We start from the raw sequence: 24,240 nt of genomic DNA, 5'->3' as shown, positions 1-24,240 counted from the left end.
TGCAGATTTTATGTGGGCCTACTCATAATTACAATATTTGATGTTATAATTATGAAAAAATTCAACATTGAGTTGGCCAACTTTGTCTTTTTATAACTATTTAAATCGGTGGTGGCCGACCTGTTCAAATGCAACACGATCTTACAGCAATTTGTAACTTTTGATTTAGTGGCTAATTCGTATTACAGTTTTTCTCAGTCGCTTTGGTGCATTTCTCAAAACAATTAGTCATTTGTGCATATAGTAGCAGTTTCTCATTCCTTCCAACAAATTGCAAATGCTTTTGGGCATGCATCAATTGCTTTCATACAACTCTCTGCGGTTTATAACATCATCATTTGTTTGTCATGTCAGTCAAAAGGGCGAGGCAGTGGCGCAGTAGGTAGTGCTGTAGCCTTACAGCAAGAAGGTCGCTGGGTCGCTGGTTCGAACCTCGGCTCAGTTGGTGTTTCTGTGTGGAGTTTGAATGTTCTCCCTGCCTTCGCGTGGGTTTCCTCCGGGTGCTCCGGTTTCCCCCACAGTCCAAAGACATGCGGTACAGGTGAATTGCGTAGGTTAAATTATCCGTAGTGTGTGTGTGGATGTTTCCCAGAGATGGCTTGTGGCTGGAAGGGCTACAACATGCAATCCGCTGCGTAAAAACGTTGGCAGTTCCTTCAGCTTTTTTACAAAAATTTACTAGTTTTTCAGTGAATGCTGAATAGTCATTCCATATAAAACTAATAGTCCTCATTTCATTACTTGAGTCATTACTTACAAAAATGTTGAACTAGTTGTCAAAATCTGTCAAGCAAATTTTATCAAATGTTAAATCTCATTTTTCCCTGAAAATGTCTTTTAAAGAGCCCATATTATACATGAAATAGGGTCATATCTTGGTTGTAAGGGTCTCCAACAACAGTCTAATATGCATGCAAGGTCTAAAAATACTTTGCACGCGATAAGAGAATATAGCCAGTTAACCTGAGACAGTACACGCGGTTACAAGAAACAAATCACAACTAAATACATTTGCAAGCTAGAGTAAACGAGGCAACTTTAATCGCACGTACTTACACTTGAGAAATGGAGGAAGAAAAATCCATCCTGACGTCCATCAGTAAGTTACTCTTTACTGATCCTTCCTTTAACAAACGCCGATGAAGTATTCTTTGTAGCATGTAGTTTCCAGAACTTTCCAGTAGTTTCCAACTGCTTGGCTATAATGCTGAGGTTTCATCTTTGGGTAGAGACTCAATATATTCATCTGCAGTGTGACTTCAATCGACCGGCAAGTTTGTGTGTGTGTGTGTGTGTGTGTGTGTGTGTGTGTGTGTGTGTGTGTGTGTGTGTGTGTGTGTGTCTGGGTTTCTGCGTCAGAGGGCGGGGCCTCAGGTTTGAAATCTCCCGGGTTTGCGCGTGCACGTGAATAACTTGGTTTCATTCGTACGTCATGGCGAAACACCTAATGAATCAGTATCAAGGCGACTCGTTTGAAGCACTATGAGTCGACTCTTTTATCGATGAATCAACCGTTTTAAACACTGTACACTAACAGATTTAAGCCATAGCTGGATACTTCATTTCACTTAGAGCTGTGTTACACACTACATGGAGGGGAATTTTCAAAAACCCATAATATGGGCTCTTTAAATTGAACAATTTGATGAATGATTTACAGACCTGTGTATGTTGTAGGTTCAGTTCCAATATGTACTGCAATATTGTTTACATATGTGCACAGCTCTACCCAAAGGAAGTTTATTTTTGTTGTAAATAAGGGTGTGTTTATTCTTTGGCACAATGCTGTGAATAAATTAGAAATGCAAAGAGGATCTGCAGTAAAAATGTGAAACATACATATTCAGTGTCTTGTACTCAGATACCTCACTAAATGCAGTGATTTCCAACTTTACTGTGGGTTTCAAATGGCTGTGCAAATAGTATATAGTGCTGTCTTAAGCATTTTCAGAAAGTGTCACCAAAATCTGACCTTTTTGCATTGGAAAAAATGTACAGAGTAAATTCATAATGAAAACATGACAAAACCATTTGACAATCTTGTTCATAAACAATGGTGTCAGGACTTTTCATCTTAATGACTCTGACACTTTCATTGACATGAATACTTGCTTTTGAGGAATGAACTAACCATTTTGAGCATGTGACGCGCTTTTGCAGGTCATCAGCTAGGTTTTGCTGTTTGTACTAATTGTTTTGAGAAATGCATTAACTGTTGTGCAAATGTAAAAAGTGTTGTGAGAAATGTATCAAAGCCGCTGAGAAAAACTGTAATTCTGTCCTCTTTTTAAAAATTGTACAAGTGAACTTGTTCAAATTCCTACGAATTAGCCACTAAACTGACAAAATGCAAAATGGTTTTGCTTCCTCGTGAGGTCAGGCATAACACATAGTTCTAAAATATTAAATTAAAGTTCTTAAACTAGAAATACAAATAAAAAATTTTGCTTTTTATTTTACTGTCAAGTTTTATGATAGGTAGATCTTTCCTTTTAGCAAGGCCGAGGTTAGGGATCTTAGGCTAAAAAAAATTGTTGATCACTGATTTATTTGCTTTAAATTGGAATTACAAATCTCATAAGTTTGATGTTTTGTCATAACTTGTTATGGTAAATCATATTTATTTTTCTTGTGCTGCATAAGAAATGCAGACAAGTTATTTTTTGTTTAGGAGACTTACTTTGTCAGAGTGTCTGTTTCAGATTGATTTGTTAAGAGGCATCGAGTGAGTGAAAGCCTGAATGCGATGGATCTCCACATTTGCTGGATCCTTCTCTCCGAGAGAGAAAGGTCTGTTGTGTGTCCAGAGGTTAATAGGGGTCAGTTGAACAAAATCACAGAAGTTGCCACTCCTGTTTGGGCAAACAAAGCAACAGAGATCTGTTTCAGTGACTCAGTCTAGACTGTGGCAGTTTGCCTTTCTCTTTCAGCCCATCTGGATGTTTGATCTGGTGTAAGCCGTCGACCTTGCTGTGCTCAAAACCCCCCCAAACCCACCAGCAAGGTCAATATGGCACAGTTCCTGCACCCACATTATCAGTCAGGACTAACCCTAAGGCCTGACCAGAGCAGCTGATCCAACAGCCAGAAACACAGAGAAAATCTGCTTTAACACAGTCTGCAATCAAAACTAACACCTTTTTATTATTCCAGAATTGCTGGGGAATTATTGGGGTTGTATAGGGCACATTAGTAGACACGGTTCACCCTTAAAAATACCAGAGCTGAGCTGTTCCAGTGGTTTGATGCATAATATCTGAAGTCCATCAGTGTAAAGGCTTTGACCTCAAACATGATGTGTGACTCTGTGGTCTTAATGCAGAATGAAATGAAAGTAATGGAGGAAATATTGCACCCAGGGAAAGGGTTTTATGACAGACTGGATGACACATGTCAGGAGAAAGACATCTGCTGCTGAACTCAGTAACATGGATGAATTGTTTTGACAAATTTGATGCTGTGCTTTTGCTTTTTAAAGGTAAATGCATTACGAAAGCTCCCCAACTGATTTTAGACAGCAAGTATTTGAGAAAATATAGCTAACAGAATTAGAATTTAGCACTTTTGTAGGCTTCAGTTACGTGGATCATAATGTGAGGAGATCAAACGGGATTTTATGTACTTAGAACGTAATAAGTGCAAGTGAAGTGTCTGCTTTGTGGAAATGTCAAACTAACTGCTGAGATAAGATGGACTCATTATTAAGCATGTAAAAAAAGGAAACAACATGCTTGTACTGACCCATGCTTTAGGTAATACAATCAGAGTGCATGTTTTAGTCCAAAATAAATAGCCCATCAAGTCTTTAAGTATTTAGTATCACTTTAGTTCCATTTTGCATTTACATGCTATGTTGTAGTTATAGTTTATAGTTGTAGTTTAGTTTATAAATAAACTCGTAACAACTTATTAATAAAATTAAATTCTCCTAAAACTAATCTTAAACCATGTAGTTGCACTTAAAAAATGGCTGCCAAATTTATGTTAAAAAAGCAGCAGTGTGATTGCCAGAATTTTACTGTTTTTGAATGAGAAATGTCTAATACTGTTACAGTAAACAGTACAGCATTTTATTAACTTAAAAAGAGTTGATACAGTGTTATAACAGCAATAGTACTTTCAGTACTTGCACATCTTCACATCTTACCTTTGTTACACCGACAAAAATGTAACCAAAAGCAGGTGGGGATGAGAACAATGTTTATCACAAACAGATTTTCCATAAGCAGAGAAACATATAAGGTGGTCCTTAAATCTGCAACATCACCATCTGCACACATGACACAAAGGTAATGCATTTAACATTTAAATTTAATGTACATCAAGGATGAGGAAAAAAAAAACATAGTAATGTCAACAACAACATCATTTTTATACTGCACTCTTTGGTGCAGCATAAAAATTGCAACACAGTTTTAGCTATAGCTGCTGGAAAGTGTTCTTGAAAATTTTGCACTTTTCAACTTGAGTTTAATCAATTCAGAATTAAATAATTCCATTTATCTTTACAAAAAGTGTGGTTAATTGACAGACTCTAAAGTTTTAAAAAGTGACCCCAATTCACATTTATAATTGTTATAAACAATATTTTATTTAAGAAATATAAAGAACCAAGTCTGTAAAAAAACAAAACCTAGCAGCTCAGAGTTTTTTAGATATAATATACAGACCAACCCTGAAAAATTACTAAAAAATTTCAATATATGTCACAATTTTTGTTGTTAAACCAGAGGTCGAGGTTTCATGATGCAGCATAAATAAATGGAAAGCACTCTTGAAATAAAATATAGGACATAGTATTTCACAGGAGCGCCAAAGCATAACTAGTTTTGCATAACTAGTAGAACCCTATTTTTTTTTTGTATGAAGAAAAAAACTTTAATCCCAAAATGTGACACATATTAGTCAATTGTTTTAAAATCTTCATTAGTCCACATTTGAATTGGTTCAAAAATATAGTTAAAGTCAGTGTTATAACCCCCCTCTTTGAATTTCTTTCTTTTTTTTTTATATATTTCTCAAATTATGTTTAACAGAGCAGGGACATTTTCACAGTATGTCTGATAATATTGTTTTTCTTCTGTAGAAAGTCTTATTTGTTTTATTTCAACACTAATTTTTTAAAAACATTGTAAGGTCATTTAAGCTACATTTTTTGATAGTCTACAGAACAAACCATTGACAATTAACTTGCCTAAATACCCTATCCTGCCTATTAACCTAATTAACCTAGTTAAACCTTTAAATGTCACTTTAAGCTGTTTAGAAGTGTCTTGAAAAATATCTAGTGAAATATTATGTACTGTCATCATGGCAAAGATAAAATAAATCAGTTATTAGAAATAAGTTATTAAAACTTCTATGTTTATAAATGTTTTGAAAAAATATTTTATCCGGTAAACAGAAATTGGGGAAAAAAAAATAATTCTCGGGGGCTAATAATTCTGAATTCAACTATAAATTTTTTGCAGATTGTCCAAAGACAAGAATGGTTGTTGGTTAATAGTTTTACACTAAAAAAGGACACTTGCTGTTTGTTCAAACTACATATTTAAAATAAGCTGAAACAACACAATTCTTGTGGGTTTTTGTGACAGCTTAATTGTTTTATGTTCAATCCACTTTAATAAAAATAATAATAATAATAAGTTAATTCCTTATATATATATATAAATAATAAGAACTTAATTCCTTCATGTTGCCCCAACACAAATCAATTTACTTCAAATGTTAACTACTGTGCTTTAAATGTATTTAAAACTTTTCTCTAAATTCAGGTCATTTTCTTTAAATGCATACTTAATGAGATGTCTGTTGCTTTGAATTTTTTGTCACAGAGGAACAGAGGATTTCAGAAGCTTTTCGCTCATTAATTATTTTGATGTGAAATGTCATCCATGGCCCGTGGAAATTCTATAGACAAACAGAGGAAAAGGGGCTTCAATAAATGTGAGTTATCTGTGATTAGGTATGAGAGAGGTGCAGTCACGCCTGTTAGAGGGCTGCTGGGGTTGTGTTGCGCCCCGTGTTGGGTTTGGGTGTCAGGCCCTGAGCCTCTTATTGAATTACAACAAAGGTCAAGCCTCTGTGGCAACAGTGTGACCATGCAGTGGTCGCTCTGATGGAAACCCGAGGTCGTTTGAAAGGTGCGCTGCTGAATCTGTCGTGGTGGCTTTTTTTAAGGGAGTGCTCTACGGGGGAAGTGGTGTGAGAATTTGATACCACCTTAGTTTATGAACAGAGTGGGTTTTTACTTTTCAATCTAAAGTGACCATTTTTTACATGCTGAACCATTAATTTTAATCTGCAGTTCATTGGGTTTATGGACACTTTGACATATTTCATTTAGTGGATACACCAGTAAGCCAGCCTGTTTTAAACTCAATTTGAAGAATTCTTAATTGTTAAAACACATTTTCTTGTTGGTCTTTTTTTTATGTCTCTTTGGGTACCAAATACACCATGCAAATAAATCTATCATTCTGTTATAGTATGGGTGTATGAAATTTGCTATTTTTGGGTCATTTTATAATTTAGGAGTATAGTTTTTTTATATATATGTTTGAGTCAATTGATTATTTTAAAGTGATTAGTAGGAAAAGGAAGTTAGGAAAATGTAATCTGTTTGTTTTTCTGAAGTCTAAAGGGATATAGCATGACACATGTTAGAATCAAAATTCAATTTACAGCAAAATAAACATGTCAGAACTCGACTATGGCCCATATCAGTGGTTATCAGCTGATAGCAATGGGCCAGTAGGGGCCTTCTGCGCCTACTGCTAGACTCAGAAGGCTGTTATCATCCATACACATGGTTAATCAGCTATAGACCACATATGGTTATGGCCAGAAGTTAACGAGGATTATTCATATTATTTATTAAATTTACCATTTACTGTTAAAATCTATTTCTACCCTAACTCTAAACCCAACCGTCACAGTAATGCAAAAACAGATCTGAATCTGGCATCTTCTCTATTACTATAGCTGAATAACCATGTGGAGGAATGATAACAGCTTTCTAATTGTAGGCGCAGAAGGCCCCTACTGGCCCATATCTATTAGCTGATAACCACTGATAACGCCCATTAAATCGAGTGATCACATTCGAAGCTAAAGCAAATAAATTAATATAGTGCATTAATCACACAATTAAGTATTTTGAAAAAATAAAGCTGCAGAATGTTTTTTGTGAATGGTTGGTTTGGGTTGGGGGAAAAGGACATAATATACAGTCTGTACATTCTAAAAATCATTTATTCTGTGTGAAATCCCCAGTGTGTGTGTGTGCGTGTGTGTGCGTGTGTGCGTGTGTGCGTGTGTGCGTGTGTGTGTGTGTGTGCGTGTGTGTGTGCGTGTGTGTGCGTGTGTGTGAGAGCGTGTGTGTGTGCACTGGTTTTGGTGATTTACAAAGACAGAAATTTGTATAATGACATGGGTGTGATCTGGGTATTACAAAATTTAGGTGGTTTTGTCCTTGCAATTCATGATGCTTCAAAAACATAATCAATAGTGCTTTATGACATTCCAGTTTTTTTTACAGTATAAAATACAATAAACTTATGGAAAGTTCTTATAAACCACCAATACCAACGTGTATGTGTGCCTTAAGTGCATTTAATAAAAAATGACCAAATCATCGGGTCACTATTAGGTGCTTAAAATATTTATGATTCTTGTTGTTTTTTTATTTGGGTGGCATGGTGGTGCAGTGGGTATCATTTTCACCTCACAGCAAGAAGTTCTCTGGTTCAAGCCCCAGCTTGGTCAGTTGGCATTTCTGGGTGGAGTTTGCATGTTCTCCCCGTGTACGTGTGGGTTTCCTCTGGGTGTTCCGGTTTTCCCCACAAGTCCAAAGATATACAGTATACAGTAGGTGATATGAGTAAGCTAATTTGTCTGTAGTGAGTGTGTATGTCCTGGTCTATCTGGTTGGGGGTTGAGCATTGGGCTAACGACTCACCTCGTTAAAATCAGATGTTACTAAACGCAAACATGGTGCGGCTAAATATTAACTTCGCTATAGATGATCCTGGAAGTAAGTTTTTTTTTTTGGCAAGGATACAAAATAAAAACAATTTGAAATAAATGTTCATTTCAAATCCACGTAGTCCACCATTGAGCTTTTAGCAAATAATCCTGAAAACATAAAAAATAGCTTGTTTATCATATGTTATTGACCATTATAATAATATAAAATAAGTCTGAGGATATTAGAAGGACTGGAGTAATGACCTTTAATGAGTAATGAGCTTTAAAGTATTTTAAATTGTGAATATACTGTACAGTATTTCACAAATTAACATTAATTTCTGAGTTTTTACTTAGACTACAGCAGTCTTGGTCATCATACGAGACTTCTGTTAAACACATAAAGATCATATCAATCACACACCTTTGAATGCTATCATGGATAATATGATTTTATAATGGATATACAATTCATTTCTTGAACACGTTTTCTTTTATATTTATAGGCACTAATCAGAAGGGAAGCAGGCATTAGTATCACTAAACAGCAGAAGTATGTCAGCTCAGCAGTATGTCTTAAAGACTCAAGCTCCTACAGTCAGTTTATCATGGTAAACTTCTGAGACCTCATACTGTGGCGCTCCTCCAGCATTTTTCATGGCTTGATACAGAACACGACTTCAAGCAGGTTGAACGATTAAGCCGTTTAGCAAATCAGAAGGCTTCCAAAAAACATTCAGCAACCAGAAACTGAAGAATGCACATTCGACCCTCCGGCCTTCATTGTTGGGTCTGTTCTAAAGTTCCTGTTGCAGGCTATTATAATTCTACACTGATTTAGTATATCTAATGAGAAGTTGCTGGGCGTAGCGCCTCTCAAATGATCAACCAGGGTGTCTGTTTAGGGTTGACATGAGCCTTGAGCTGTGCCCCGGCTAAATTATAGTCCCGCACTTCTCCTCTCTCGGCTGAGCGGATGCTGATTCAAGCAAAAATTCATGCTCACCTCACCATCTTTTGCCCATCCTCTGTTCGCCACTCCTGTTTTAAAGCGGGCCAGAGGGAAAAATACTTCCCTTCCTGCCTCACTCTTGCTTTTCTATCTCTCTCCATGTTTCTTTTACTCTCTCATTTCCAAATGGAGCAAAAGAATGTCTATTTCTTTTTATATGCAAATCATTTTACTTGTATAATCAAACATATAAACACATTTCTGACTCAAATGTTCATTTATGTGAACAAATTGTTTACTGGAAGGGGAAATATGCGTTAAATATACTATAGGACTAAATTGTAATACATTCTTTTGTTAGTACAAAAGTACAATTGAATGTTAAAATATTTTGATTAAAAATAAATATATATTCACGAATCGGCAACACCAAAGCTCCGGAAATGCTAATTTATGCATTTAAAAAAGGCTGACACAAAGCGTGTAACGTTTCGAGCAAGCGGCTCTCAGACAGTGTTTATCACATTAAGGTGCTCATTTTTGTACACTTCCGATCACATGATCTCCTATTCTCTCACAACAAGAAAAAACAACAAATAAAAAAACATATTTATAAATTATACAACTTACACAATCAAAACCAAAATACAGAAACACACCGTAATATTAAATCACAAATGAAAGAAAACAGAATATAACAAGAAAATACAACAAAATATATAAAAAAACACAAAATACCCAAATACCTAACTAAATATTATATATATATATATATATATATATATATATATATATATATATATATATATATATATATATATATATATATATATATATATATATATATAATATCATTACATTTATAATAATAATATTAATAATATACAGTAAATAATATTTGACTACAAGATACTTCTATACAACTTAAAGTGACATTTAAAGACTTAACTAGGTTAATTAGGTTAACTAGGCAGGTTAGGGTAATTAGAAGTTATTGTATATCAATGGTTTGTTCTGTAGACTATGGAAATAAAATATAGCTTAAAGGGGCTAATCATTTTGACCTTAAAATGGCTTTAAAAAAATTTAAAAGTGCTTTTATTCTAGCCGAATTAAAACAAATAAGACTTTCTTTAGTAGAAAAAATATTATCAGACATACTGTGAAACTGTCCTTGCTCTGTTCATCATTTGGGAAATATATAAAAAAAACACAAAAAAAAAACAAAAAACAAAGGGGAGCTAATAAATCTTACACAAAAAGACAAAAGACTTACACTTAGTGTGTGTGTGTGTGTGTGTGTGTGTGTGTGTGTGTGTGTGTGTGTGTGTGTGTGTGTGTGTGTGTTTATTTAATATTTTTTGGCTTTAATAAAAAACATACAGCATTCTAAACTACACAAAAAAGACAGTGATAGTAACGATGATAATAACTTAATAGATCAAATTAAGCAATATTATAAACACATAAAACAGTAAAAAAAAAGATAAATAAGTAAAAAAGCAGAAAAAATAAATATACATAACACAAATACAGCAAGAGGAAAGAAGAATGTTTGTACCAGTGATATCTACAAAATAATTATCATAATAATATATAACAAATAATATATTATAATTTAAAGGGAATAACCTTTAATATATTTTCAAAATGACATTTTCAGCAATCCCTACTTTCAGAAGTCCTTTAGAAATCATTCATATAAAAATGTTGTGAATGTAGGTGTTGCAGTTTATATAGCAGTATATACAATTAAAGTGGAAATGATTATTCCTCCTGTGAATTTTGTTTTCTTTTTCAAATGTTCCCCAAATGATTAGCAGAGCAAGACATTTTTTCACTGTATTTCCTACAATATTATTCTTCTAGAGAAAGTTTTTTTTTTATTTCAGCAAAAGTAAAAAGCAATTTTAACTTTTTTCAAAAAATTTTAAAGACAAAATTTCTAGCCTCTTTGAGCAATATTTTTTGATTGTCTACAGACCTATCATTATACCCTAACTTGCCTAATTACACCAACCTGCCTAATTAACACGATTAACCAGGTTAAGCCTTTATGTCGCACTTTAAGCTAAATGCTATGTATCTTGAAAAACATCTAGTTAAATATTATTTACTTTCATCTTGGCAAAGTTGAGATAAATCAGTTATTAGAAATGAGTTAGTAAAACTATTATGTATATAAGTGTTTAAAAAAAAAAGTTTCCGTTAAACAGAAATTTTGGGGCGGGGGGGGATATACAGGGAGGCTAATAATCAGACTTTAGCTGTATGTAATTTTTATTTTTTATTTATTTATATATATTTATATATATATATATATATATATATATATATATATATATATATATATATATATATATATATATATATATATATATATATATATATGTATATATATATATATAATTTTTTTTATATCAAATAGCAATAATCTCTAGTAATACTCAATGATATTCGAGCACCACATCAGGATATTAGAAAATAATGCTGATATAAAATACAAGAAACCAATGCTTATACAATTTTGCAATTTTTAACAATAATTATGCAAGGTTTTTTATGTATTGTGACCAAGTAAATGCAGTATTGGTGAACATGCCATTAAAGAATCTTATATTCAGTAAATGCATATACTCTCAGAAATAAACATTAAAAAGTTGTCACTGATGCAGTGCCTTCACAAGGTACTTGTTTTTACCTGCCATATTAATAAGTTAAAATCTATTAGTATTAAATAAGTGCATCATTCCTTTAAAACCACAGAGTGCAGACTATTTCATTAATATACTAATACAAATATAATATAACACTACAGTGAATGCAACATTCATAAATAAAAAAGATCCAGAGTCCTGGATTGAATTTGATTCATGTTGACGTTACAGATTGCAGGATTAGAGAGCATCACAAGGCCAGCCTGTACATCACCCATGTAATCTGCGTCGCCTCATAGCACCGGCGAAAAAGAAGACTGCACTTTTTTTTTGTCGTGTTTTTCCTTTTTTTGGTTTGTTGTTTTTTTTGTTTGCCTGGAAAGGTTATGGTTAGATCTGAGCCTATTTATCTGCCGTCTCTCCCTGTCTACCCCCGCCTTCACGCCTCGCTCCAGGCCCAGCAGTTCGCGCTGCTCTTCTGGGGAAAAGAATGATATACTGGCTAAATGAGCTTCTTTATCAATCCGCAGGAGCAGAGGGGAGGACGTCTGCCTCCTCAGCTTATGTCATCAATATCCTCTTATATAAATGTCAGCTGTACCATTTTACTCATCGCCATTTCCCACACTGCTGATTACATTATCCTGTAATGGAGGGGCTCGCCACTCTCTCTCTTTCGCAACCCTTTCCATCCATCCATCCCTCTCTCTGCCTCCCTAACTCTCCCAACGGTAGTGTGTCAATAGCCTGCCTCCATGAAACAAGTCAATTTTCTGCTGGCTTGGCAGCAGAATAAATCTCAGAGCTATCCAGAGCGCTGGAGATATTTATATTGAGAGCGCGCCTCCATGTGTGTGAGTGTGTGTGATGGGAGTTTGTGTCCTTGGCTGAATGGGAGTGATTTCTTGCCTGCGAAGAGAGGGAGAAAGAGAGGAAGGGATTGAAATAGAGATATGGCCGGCGGCTGGGGTACGTGTGTGTGTGTGGGGGGGGGGACATGCAGTCGTTTCTCGTCAGGCCCTTAAAGCACGACTGGCAGTGATGACCAACCGCATTTGTTTTACTTGCTGCAGTTGAGGTGGCAGGAGGAGACTTATGTGCAGATGGATGCCGCTTTAAAGCTCAAGGGGCTCTCTGGCTCTTTCAGGGGAGAGGATATTGTGTTGGCCAGTGATTCATTACGAGCAGTTGAGCTGTGAAAAGAAAGAAGGCCGAGCGGAGCCTTGGAAAAAGACTCCCTGCTAAAAGTCAGTCGACTGACATTTAACTACATGGGCTCAACGTCACATTTCAGATGAATTTCATTCATCAAGTTCCCATCTGCAGGTGCGTGTCTAAGAGCTAAATGACTGCTCGGCGCTCCTCCATCTGCCTCTCTGCATTGCAGCGTTTCTGGTTCATCTGTCAGCGCGTCACCTTTATCAGATATGAAGTTCTGCTTTTGTGCTGGAAGTCACCGTGTGCGTTTAGTGCTGCTAAAGGAGGTTTGAGCACTGGAGAGGCAGGATGGGACTCTCTGTATTGTGTTCACTAGAGGGCAGTAGAGTAGGCAGAGGTGCGAGCAGTGGGTCCTGTGATGGAGTGATTAATCTAGTCTGTCAGTGTTTATTTTTACCTACAGCGTGCTCATGCATTTGCATCTCACACTTTGAAGACTGTGAAGTTCATCGTAAACACTGGTAGAAATCGGAGAAATTGTTGATGTAGGCTGGCTGGAAAGTAGTTTTTCTACATTAAAATTTTAGTGCTACATGTAAATACTTTGTAACACTTGGGAATTTGCTAGCAGTAAAAATGAGCTTATACACCAGACTTGTTAGTGGATTGGTGGAGGTGATATGACTAACTAATATATACAAACTTGCCTTCTATAAACCGAGCTGAGTAGAAAATTACTTAACGTGATCTGAATGGAAAAAAAAGTATTATTAGAAATAATATTTAAATGTCTATAATCAGTTTAGTTATTTTATGTATTACATAATTACAAATTATTCACACCGTAGCAGTAAATAATATATATATATATATATGAATTTATGTTTCCTTTAGGAAAATATACTGTCATATACAGTTGAGGTCAGATTTATTAACCCCCTGTTTATTTTTTCCCCAATTTCTGTTTAATGGAGAGATCTATTTATCAACACATTTCTAAACATAATAGTTTTAATAACTCATTTCTAATAACTGATTTATTTTATTTTTGCCATAATGACAGTTCATAATATTTTACTAGATATTTTTCAAGACGCTTCTATACAGTGCAAAATTATATTTAAAGGCTTAACTAGGCAGGAAATGAATAAAAATTTCCAACGGTTCACAGAGATCCACAGAGAACTGATTGAATCACATTTTCAGACTACACTCAAAAAATAAATTGCTGATGCTTGTTCAAACTACTTGTTTAAAATGAGCTGAAACAACACAATTCTTGAGATTTTGTTGTAAGTTGTAAAGTAATAAGTTAACTTAATTCCTTCATGTTGTCCTAACACCATCGATTGGGTGGAACCCAGAATTTTGTACAGTGTAGACAGGTTTGTTCAAGATGAACTGATTTACTATTGTAAACTTTTCTCTGTTTAGCAATGTCTTTTGAATAGACACATGCTTATATATATATATATATATATATATATATATATATATATATATATATATATATATATATATATATATATATATATATATATATATGACTTTGACAATGAGAAATCATTGCAGTGTTTATTATGCATTGCACTGTTAAGTGTTGACCTTTTCTTTCGATTGTGGTGGGATCAAAGGTTGCAACCTCGCATTCTCATTTTTTTTTTTGCCTCTGGTTTTCTTTTATTTTCAAATTGATTCAAGAGGAAAAGGTGGTCCGAGCAACTAACATGAAATCAATGAGAGACTGATGTGGTATTAACGCCTGTGTTCTAGTGGTGTGGAGCAGCTAAACAGCTCACAGCCAACCGGAGCTCGACAGGCCAGAAATGTGACATTTTGAAATGTGCTTCAAGTAGCTGCAGACATCCAGTGTTTTATTTCAAATCAATGTTTAGCCTGGAACAGCCTGCTTAAGAGTTTCGACTGTTATGTGGCCATTTGTTTTCTTTGTTTCCGTCTTTCTCATTCGCTACTTCTTGCGTATGATGTCGAAAGTTGACAAATATTGTGGTGTTGTTGGGCAGATGCATTTGTCTCAGAATATGTTTTTTTTTACAGATTGTATAAATCATATATACGTGCTACTGTTCCAACAATTGGTTGATTTGATTAATTGAAAGAAATGCTTTAATTCATAAGCATAAATCACTTTTGAAGAGTTATAAAAAAATTCTAATAAATGCTGTTTTTAAGCTGTTTATTCAATAAAGAACTGTATTTTTGTTATTACAGAAATAGAAAATAGTTTTAAACATGAACAACTAATCTGCATGATTTCTGAAAGATCATTTTACAGTGAAGACTGCTTTTAAATTGTAATTATAATAGTCACTGATAGTACAATTGCAATCTTTATGAAAATAGGATAGAAAAAAATCTAAACTTTTTTATTTACAACATTTTGATGTTTTTATAATATATCTCAAATTAATTCTTGGAATATGAACGATATCCAAATAGAAATATTGCAACTTAAATGTATTATTATATATTATTATTATTTAACATTTATTTAAAGATTTGCAGTGACAAAAGTGGTATAGGTGTCTCCTGTCATCATATACAATAATATAGCTATTATACAATCGTCCATTAGTCTGACTAGTAATTCAAGTCTTTTGTGAAGGGTAAACTAAAAAAAACAAATAAATAAAAATAAGTAAATAAATAAATAGATTATTTGATGGATGGATGGGTGGGTGGGTCGGGTGGGTTGGTTTAGTTAGTTAGTTAGTTAGTTAGTTAGTTAGTTAGTTAGTTAGTTAGTTCGTTTTTTCACTATACATTCTCCAAAAACTCCCATGAATAATTTTAGATATGCCAGAAATCATCAGATTTGTAATGCAAGTCATGAGTCAGTTTTTCTAAGGGTTAAGAAAATGGCAATCTGATTCATCCACATATTGACCGAAGGAATGTTAGGAGAGGATCACAGCAAAATAATAAATTTTCTACCTTGATAAGCACAAAGGTGTAACAAAGATTTTAGTCCATGACTTAGGTGTAGACCAGTTTTACAATTCAGGATAAATAACTGGAGGGGTAATAACATTAATCAAAAAAATTAACCACTTGAATTTAACATATTAAGAGTGTAATTATGATGTTACAGACATCAAAGCATGTAAAGGGCGTTGAATTTTTTTTAAAATAAAATTTTAAACTGTTTTTTACTATTAGTATTAGTATTACTATTCTTAATATTTGTATTATTATTATTAGTATTTATTTTTTGTAATATTATTATTATTATTATTATTATTATTACTGTTGTTAGTATTATTATAACCATTATTTTAGTATTATTATTGTTTGTTTTTGTATTATTCTTATTCTTATTATTCTTGTTATTATTTACTACTATTATTATTGTTATTATTATTTGAAATATTATTATTTTTTGTCGTATTATTATTGTTATTATTGTTATTATTTATTTTTAGTATTATTATAATTTGCTTTTAGTATCATTATTGTAATTATTATTTGTTTTAGTATTATTATTATTTATGATTATTATTATTTATTATTATTATTATTATTATTCGTTTTTGTATTATTATTATTATTTATCATTAGTCTTATTATCAGTATTATTATTTATTACTATTATTATTGTTGTTATTATTATTATAATTATTATTTGAAATATTTATTATTATTTTTAGTCTTATTATTATTGTTATTATTGTTATTATTTATTTTAAGTATTATTATAATTTGCTATTAGTATCATTATTGTAATTATTATTTGTTTTAGTGTTATTATTTATTATTATTATTATTATTATTCGTTTTTTGTATTATTATTATTTATGATTATTATTATTTATTTTTTATTATTATTATTATTTTTATTTGTTTTTTAGTATTGTTATTATTATTTATTATTATCATTAGTAGTAGTAGTAGTAGTAGTAGATAAATAGATAAATAATAATAAAAAATATTATTATTTTTTTAATTAAACCCTTTACCGATGTGACAATCTACTGTTCTGACAAAAATGAACAGTATATAGATTACAAAAAAGGTTACTTTTTTTTTTAAATACCAAAATGAAGCTCACCTTTGAAGCAAAATAATTGATTCGATCCACATTCAGAGACTTAACACTGTATATTTGATAGCCAGTAGCATGAAGTGTAAATGGAATGATTGTGTGACAGTTGATGAAAACAGTCTTTAAGTTCCGTTAACCAAGCAGAAGCTTTCCCCGGCCCTGTGGGCATGTTAAAATTCATGACTCTTGCGCTTTTTATTCATAAGGCCCAGTGTTGATGAAGCTGTCAGGGCTGGAAGACACACGAGGGGTCAGACGAACACACGATGAGCCTAATTCACACATCCTCAAGGCCTTTCCCCTGAGCCCACCAATCACAATAGACTCCCACTTGACCCGCGACCCTCCACGGGGGTCTTTCATTGGCTGCTGCTCATCTCCATCACAATGCCAGCATATGTTTGCGGGCATTTGAGCGCATGGATCTGGCAGACTCCATATTAGACTGACGACTGAGACCAGGTGCCTGAACCCCACACAGACCAAAGAGAAAGTCAACACTCTTTCTAGCGATTCTGCTGTGATTTATAACAGAGCCGCTGGAGCTGGCCTTTTCTGTTTAGCACACAGAAAGAGCTCTCTGTATGATAGTTTAGGAGGCAGGCTGGTGTAAACTTTGATGATCATATCCAGCAGGCGCACAACGTCATAACACTTTATTATTAGGTTAGATTTTGGTCATGATGTCAGGTGACCAAAATTTAATGTCTTACCAGGACAACATTATTTTGATATCTAATAACGACGTCAAATGATGTTGTTATTTGGTTGATTTTAGGTTGTGTTAGTTAGTCACCAAAATCAAAGTCAAGCCAACATCTTAAACCAACTTCATATTGATGTCAAATACTGAGATTTATTCGTCAGGTGTGGCAACCAAAATCCAACATCTGATAGACGTCATAGTGGTAACGTCCACACAACGTCAAGCTGTAACATCATTAGACATTGATATTGTGTTGATTTTAGGCTGGACATTGGACGGTGAGAATAGTTCTGACGTCAACTCCATTTTTATTTCCAAACAAAATGCAACGTCCCCACGACGTTAGAGTCCAACATCAATTTGACATCATGTTGGCGTCCTGTGCCAGCTGGGTATGCACTTTGGCATTGTCGATGTTTTTTGAATTAAAAATTTTGTTGTCGTTTTTATAATTTTAACAGGGATATATTATAGTAAAGATTACAAGTTTGTTAGCACATTAAGCGACCGGCCAGATATCAGAATTGTATGTTTTTTGTTTGTTTGTTTGTTTGTTTTTTCTCATAATCAAAACTGTAATTTTCTCAAAACAAAAACTTTGGCAGAGCTGCAGAGATGTTGTGCCGGTCATGTGACTGAAAACTGAACATGTGCTCTGTGATCCACTCATCTGAAGAATGAACAGAACCATGTGGCATATTATAATAAAATAATAAATAACATATTATTTGTTAAAAATAACAAATAAAATATTGGTTACTTTGATCATTTTTACTACATTTTAGTCTTGTCATTTCTCATCAACTAAATTTATTATTTTGATTTAGTCACTGTTACTAATGATTCCCATGTCATCTAGTCTTCATCTTGTCTTATTCATTCATTCATTTTCTTTTTGGCTTAGTCCCTTTATTAATCCGAGCTCACCACAGCGGATCGAACCGCCAACTTATCCAGCATATGTTTTACGCAGCGGATGCCTTTCCAGCTGCAACCCATCTCTGGGAAACATCCATAAACACTCTTTCACACTCAGACACTACGGACAATTTAGCCTTTCCAATTCACCTGTACCAATGTATTTGGACTGTGGGGGAAACCGGAGCACCCAGGGGGGAAACCCATGCGAACGCGGGGAGAACATGCAAACTCCACACAGATACGCCAACTGATCCAGCCGAGGCACGGACCAGCGACCTACTTCCTATGAGGTGACAGCACTACCTACTGCACCACCACGTCGCCTTGTCTTGTCTTACTTTTGGGGAAAAAAAATGGTTGCCAGCTAATATATTTAGTCATTTTTGTTAACAAAATGAACAATGCACAGCACATAATGCATATTAATTATTTTCTTTACCGCACTAACCAAAAAAACTGTAAGCACCACCTGCTGGACTAGAGTGAATTATACAGACTTAATAAAATATTTAAAAAATAAATAAATAAAAAATAGATTTTGGAATTGTCTAATATGCTTTTCAAAAATTGGGAGTTTGCTACGTTACAGTCAGGCCCGTGCAGAGACCGTCCAAAGGGCATGTGCAGGATAAATTTTTTGAAGGGGGGGGGTTGTTGTTGCGCGCGTACTGAAGAGCGGTGTTGTCGCGCGCATTCTGATCAGCTGTGTTGTCGCGCGCGTACTCAAGAGCGGTGTTGTCGCGCGCCTACTGAAGGGCGGGACCGAGGGTGTGCCGCGTCGCGGGGGCACTTTTGATCATTTTGGAAGGGCACTTTCTATCCAAGACTAAAAAGGGCATGTGCACTGCACAGGTTGAGCCCTATGTGTGCACGTGCCTGGTTACAGTACAACGTGCATGGCTTAGCACAGGGATCACCAAACTTGTTCCTGGAGGTCCCTAATCTAATCTAAATTGAGGACTATTTATGCTTTATAAATCCCTTATAAATGACAATCAAAGGCTCAGTTCAATTCTAAACAGGAAAAATGTCATTATTCATTTCTATTCATTTAAAGATACACAAATTAAACTGTACTTCAAATGAAAACTAAATCTTTGCAACCTTATCTAAAATAAAATCACTGTGGAGTTTAAACATTGCATCTTATTATATTGTTAAATTGTTATATTGTTGTTGTTGTTTTATCCAGTTTTATGTCGTATTTTGATCGTCCTGTTATTTGGAAATGTTTAAACTTTACAGTAATTTTACTTTTTAGAAAAGATTGCCAAGATTTATTGTTCATTTGATTCTGAGCCTTTAATTGTCATTTATAAGGTATTTATAAAGCATAAATAGTCCTCACTTTAGATTAGGTCACAAAACTGCAAGAAGTTGAATTAATAAAGCATTTATTAACATATTAGTTAACTATTAGTATATGCCTGAATAATAAGATATATAAATGTTGATTTCAATAGTTTATTTATCATTTACCAACTTATTCTAAATGATCCTAAAAACCCTGAACTACTCTTAAATACAAATGGTTTGCAATCAATGTGATACTTAATTTAGTAATGAAAACTAAATCATTTACTAACTATGAAAATACAATTATTAATCACATTATATAGGTGCTTATAAGTCCAGAATAAAGCATTTGTAGCTGCTGTTATAAATTGTTTACTAACGTTTATTAATGTAGAGTTAATGCTTAACAAATAATAAATTCACTAGATGCTAATGTGTTGTAAATAATTCATAGTGTGTAGTTATTAAAAAGTGTTACTGCAATTTCCACTAATGTCTTAAAATAATCCTATTAGCTGCTGTAGCCTACCAACCAAAACATTCAATATTTGGGACGTATCATCCAATAGACATAGTTTAGTAGTTAAAGGGGTTTTTGAATGGAACCTTTAAAGTTAAAGTCATTGTAGGTGTTGTAGATTGATTATGGACTTTAAGATAGTTATTTTACTGAATGTGCCCGAGTTACAAGATTTCACTTGGTGGCCCTGTGCAAACATCTTATACTGCTGATTAAACATTGATTTTCCTCAGCACCCTCTCACCCTGATAAATAGAGCATTAAAAGGTCTGCACAAATAATAACATTGTGTAATAATAAAATTTGTTATATCTGGGGAACACAGGGCTGTGAGTAATATCTTAGATTATGGCGCTTTGATCATATTAGATGGTGGATTTAAAGGTTGTTATCACCTACAGTCAGTGGATATATTTTAATTGTTTTTTAATGAGAATGATTACTCTCCACAGTTTTTATATCAATATAACTATAAATAAAATACTAAATAATAACTAAAACCATAAAGCTAAAATATGTTTAATACATGAGATAAAGTAAATGTTAAGTAAAGATGACATGTAAAAAAAAAACTGAATACAAACTTAGTTTATTAAAAATGTTATTTCATTTTGTTGTTGCTTATTTTAAAATCTTAAAAAAAGTAAAATAAAAAGAAAAACATTTTATATATATATATATATATATATATGTGTGTGTGTGTGTGTGTGTGTGTGTGTGTGTGTGTGTGTGTGTGTGTGTGTGTGTGTGTGTGTGTGTGTGTGTGTGTGTGTGTGTGTGTGTGTATATATATATATATATATATATATATATATATATATATATATAAGGATATTTATAAAATAAGCAAGTATTATATAATAAATCTAAAAAATAAATATATAGAATATTTATATTTTTACTAGAAACAAGATAAAAATAACTAAACAATAAATAAAACTACTAAAACTTAAATATTAAATTGAAAATAGAAGATATCAAGATAATCTAATTGAATCTACAAGTAAAAACACTAATAACAATCACAATACAATAATCACATTACATAACAAATATTACATTTTACTGTTGTAATAATAATAATAATATACACAGATACATTTGATTAAATATGAACAAATTTAACCACTGTTTTATTTAGATTAAATTTTTTTTATATATAATTCTTTTTTTTTTTTTTTTCAACTTTTATTGTGATAGGATAGTAGAGGACAGACAGGACAGCATTGAGAGCAGAGAGAGGGAAAGGATCGGCATAGGACCCTGAGATTGGAATCAAACTTGGGTCTCTATGAACACCATGTTGCTATATGACAGCTAAATGGCACTTAACCACTAGGCTATTGACACTGACGTTAGATTACATTTTTAATGTATTTTCTATATTTTATGTTAATTTGACTTAAAGCAACATGCATTTGTTAGGGGTGTGTGTGTATATTTGTATAACATATATAGTTGCTCATATTGCAGGTTTTCAGATGAACAGTCTTAAGGAGGAAGAGCATGAGTGAGGAGGAGGAGGAAGAGGGTGAAGGTGTGTTTAGCTTGCAGAGCAGACTCTTCCTCTATCATGGTAAGTGAGCTCCTCCTAATTACTATTCAATAAACTCCCGTTAAATTAACAGCTCAATAGGCAACAACATCTGCTGTATGTGGCAGGCCAGTGAGTCGTACATCTTCCCCAAGCCCTTCTCTTTCTCTCTCTTCTGTTTTCCCCTCTGTCTCACTTCATCTCAGGACAGACGCTCTTCTGTTTCACTCTCACAGTGCCGTTTTCTGACTTCACCTTATTTCTCTTCAGAATTGTTTGATTTTGTACAGGTGCTTGTCATTTGCTTTAGCCTGCTTGGTTAATTAAAATGAAAATTTGACATATTTCATAGCCTCACAGCAAGAAGGTCGCTGGTTTGAACCCCGGCTGGTTCAGTTTGCATTTCTGTGTGAAGTTTGCATGTTCTCCCTGTGTTGGAGTGGCTTTTCTCTGGGTGCTCCAGTTTCCCCCACAGTCTAAAGACATGCGATATAGGTGAATAAACTTAAAGATGCAGTAGGTGATTGTCTTCAGAAACATTTGTTGTTGTGCTGGTTGAAAGTCTCTTCACATTCCAATAGTAATGATTAAAGTAAATGATCTAAATGTGTTTATATGTATTTTTATATTTTGGGCAAGGCATAAGACTAAAAAGTGTTCATCTAATTAAATAGAGTTGGGCTAACATCTCTTATAATTCCGATAAGTAGCTCAAATTGTCTGTCAGCAAATGCAGATTGGAACAACTGCGCAGCCATTTGCACGCAGCTCCGCCGACCGCTGTTTGTGCATAGACTTGCTGCGCGTTCACAAGAGAGAGAGAGAGAGCAAAACATGCAAAATCATGCAACATGCAAAAAATCAGCAAAAACATGCTGAATCAAACTTTTTAAAAACCTCAGTCAATATTGGAGTTACCGTTGCACGCTGGAGAAAGGATGACACCATGGCTGAAGGATTTCTCTTAGACAGGTAATGTTTTGTTTTAAACAATTTTAGCTTCACGCAAAGCTGATGTAACGTTAGATGTTGTTGTTACAAATGGGTTATATCTTCACAGAAGTGTTGTTCAGCCACTAAAATCTCTTGGTGAAAGATTTATAAAATTATTTTTAGTTTCATAAGGGACCTTTTACAGCATCGATAATGTAGATTTTAATTAGTTTAACAACAAAACCCAAGTAAATAGCGCTATTCCGCCTAGTCTCTCCCTATATTGTTTACCCTGTAACTATAAATATTCGCTCTGAAATAGCATGTCAGTTTGGCTTAGTAATGAGTTTAATTCCTGCACACTGCCGGACAGGTCGCTTTTAACACATGAGAGAGGGTTCTTTTGCTGTCATCTTTAAGGTGCGCGTTCTCCTGTTTCAGGAGGTGTGGCTCTGGAAGGCAGGGGAGGGACTGTGATTCAGAAATTTATGCTAAGCTGTTAGCATTGTGAAAGATCACCTACTGCACCTTTAATTGCCTCTATTGTATGTGTGAGAATGTGAAATTGTATGGGTGTTTCCCAGTGCTGGGTTGTGACTGGAAGGGCATCTGCTACGTAAAAACAAATGCTGGATAAGTTGGCGGTTCATTCTGCTGTGGTGACCCTTGAATAATAAAGGGACTAAGCGAAGGAAAATTAATAAATGAATAATTATACCAATTCTAGGAAATACATGCCTAAGCCTACATTTTTGTGAAACTGCAAAAATAGTACTTCAATGCAGTTTGTAGTTAAAATGAACACTCCGGGGCAGTATGACACTAACAACTTTTGTTCGTTTTTTTACAATGACTTTTACAGTCACATATTATTGACAAATAAAGGATTTCTTCATGTAGTTCAACACAAAATACATAAATACCACAAAACAACATAATGTGGTCTATGATTTGTAATTTAAACCTGTTATATGTACGATCACACCAGAACTGCTCATTTCAAACTGCTCAAGACATAAATGTGTTGTAAATCACAATTTATCAGTGTTTTCAAATTATTTATTTTTAAACAAACAAACAAAAAAAATATATCATTAAATTAACCAGATCTGCTGATCTCTCTTGCACCGTAGTCTGAACATAGTGGCACCCATCTTAATATGGTCATTAGTAAGCTATTTAAAAGACAAAATACATGTTCTTATACATATTTGAGAATTGGAATCTCAGATACTTCACAATATGTTTAGGATGTTTGTCAATATTTGAGCAAAAGGAGAAAACGATATATAAATAACTCGATATATAAATAACTAGATAAATAAAACTTGACGTGTCTTCATAGGAACTTTAAAGCACTGTGTGCAATGTATTTTATGTTTCACAAAAACATAGACATCACTCTCTAGTGGATTTGTCATCTGAATCATTAAACAAAACGAACCCGGACCAATGTATTTTATGTTTCGTAAAAAAACGTAGGTTGAGGCACATATATCCAATGTGCCTGGGCTGTTCATGACTGAAAT

At 33.8% G+C, this 24,240-nt stretch overlaps 1 protein-coding gene across 13 annotated transcripts in view; it reads left to right on the top strand.

Moving 5' to 3' along the window:
- The window catches only part of lbx1a (ladybird homeobox 1a), a 104,812-nt gene that overhangs the window by 62,278 nt on the left and 18,294 nt on the right, over nucleotides 1-24,240 (top strand). For 12 of the 13 annotated variants that reach the window (XM_087278185.1, XM_087278181.1, XM_087278188.1 and 9 more), the window contains one exon: nucleotides 21,718-21,820. In XM_087278185.1, coding sequence (XP_087134311.1) covers nucleotides 21,751-21,820 — 70 coding nt within the window. In that variant the 5' untranslated portion in view covers nucleotides 21,718-21,750. Of the gene's footprint in view, nucleotides 1-21,444; nucleotides 21,530-21,717; nucleotides 21,821-24,240 lie in introns of those variants that run through there. The other variant, XR_015505297.1, reaches the window with a different exon arrangement.

This window comes from Danio rerio, chromosome 13, assembly GCF_052040795.2.
Source record: "Danio rerio strain M-AB ecotype USA chromosome 13, GRCz13ab, whole genome shotgun sequence".
Taxonomy (NCBI): Eukaryota; Metazoa; Chordata; class Actinopteri; order Cypriniformes; family Danionidae; genus Danio; species Danio rerio.
This window is presented reverse-complemented; position numbering and strand designations above follow the sequence as displayed.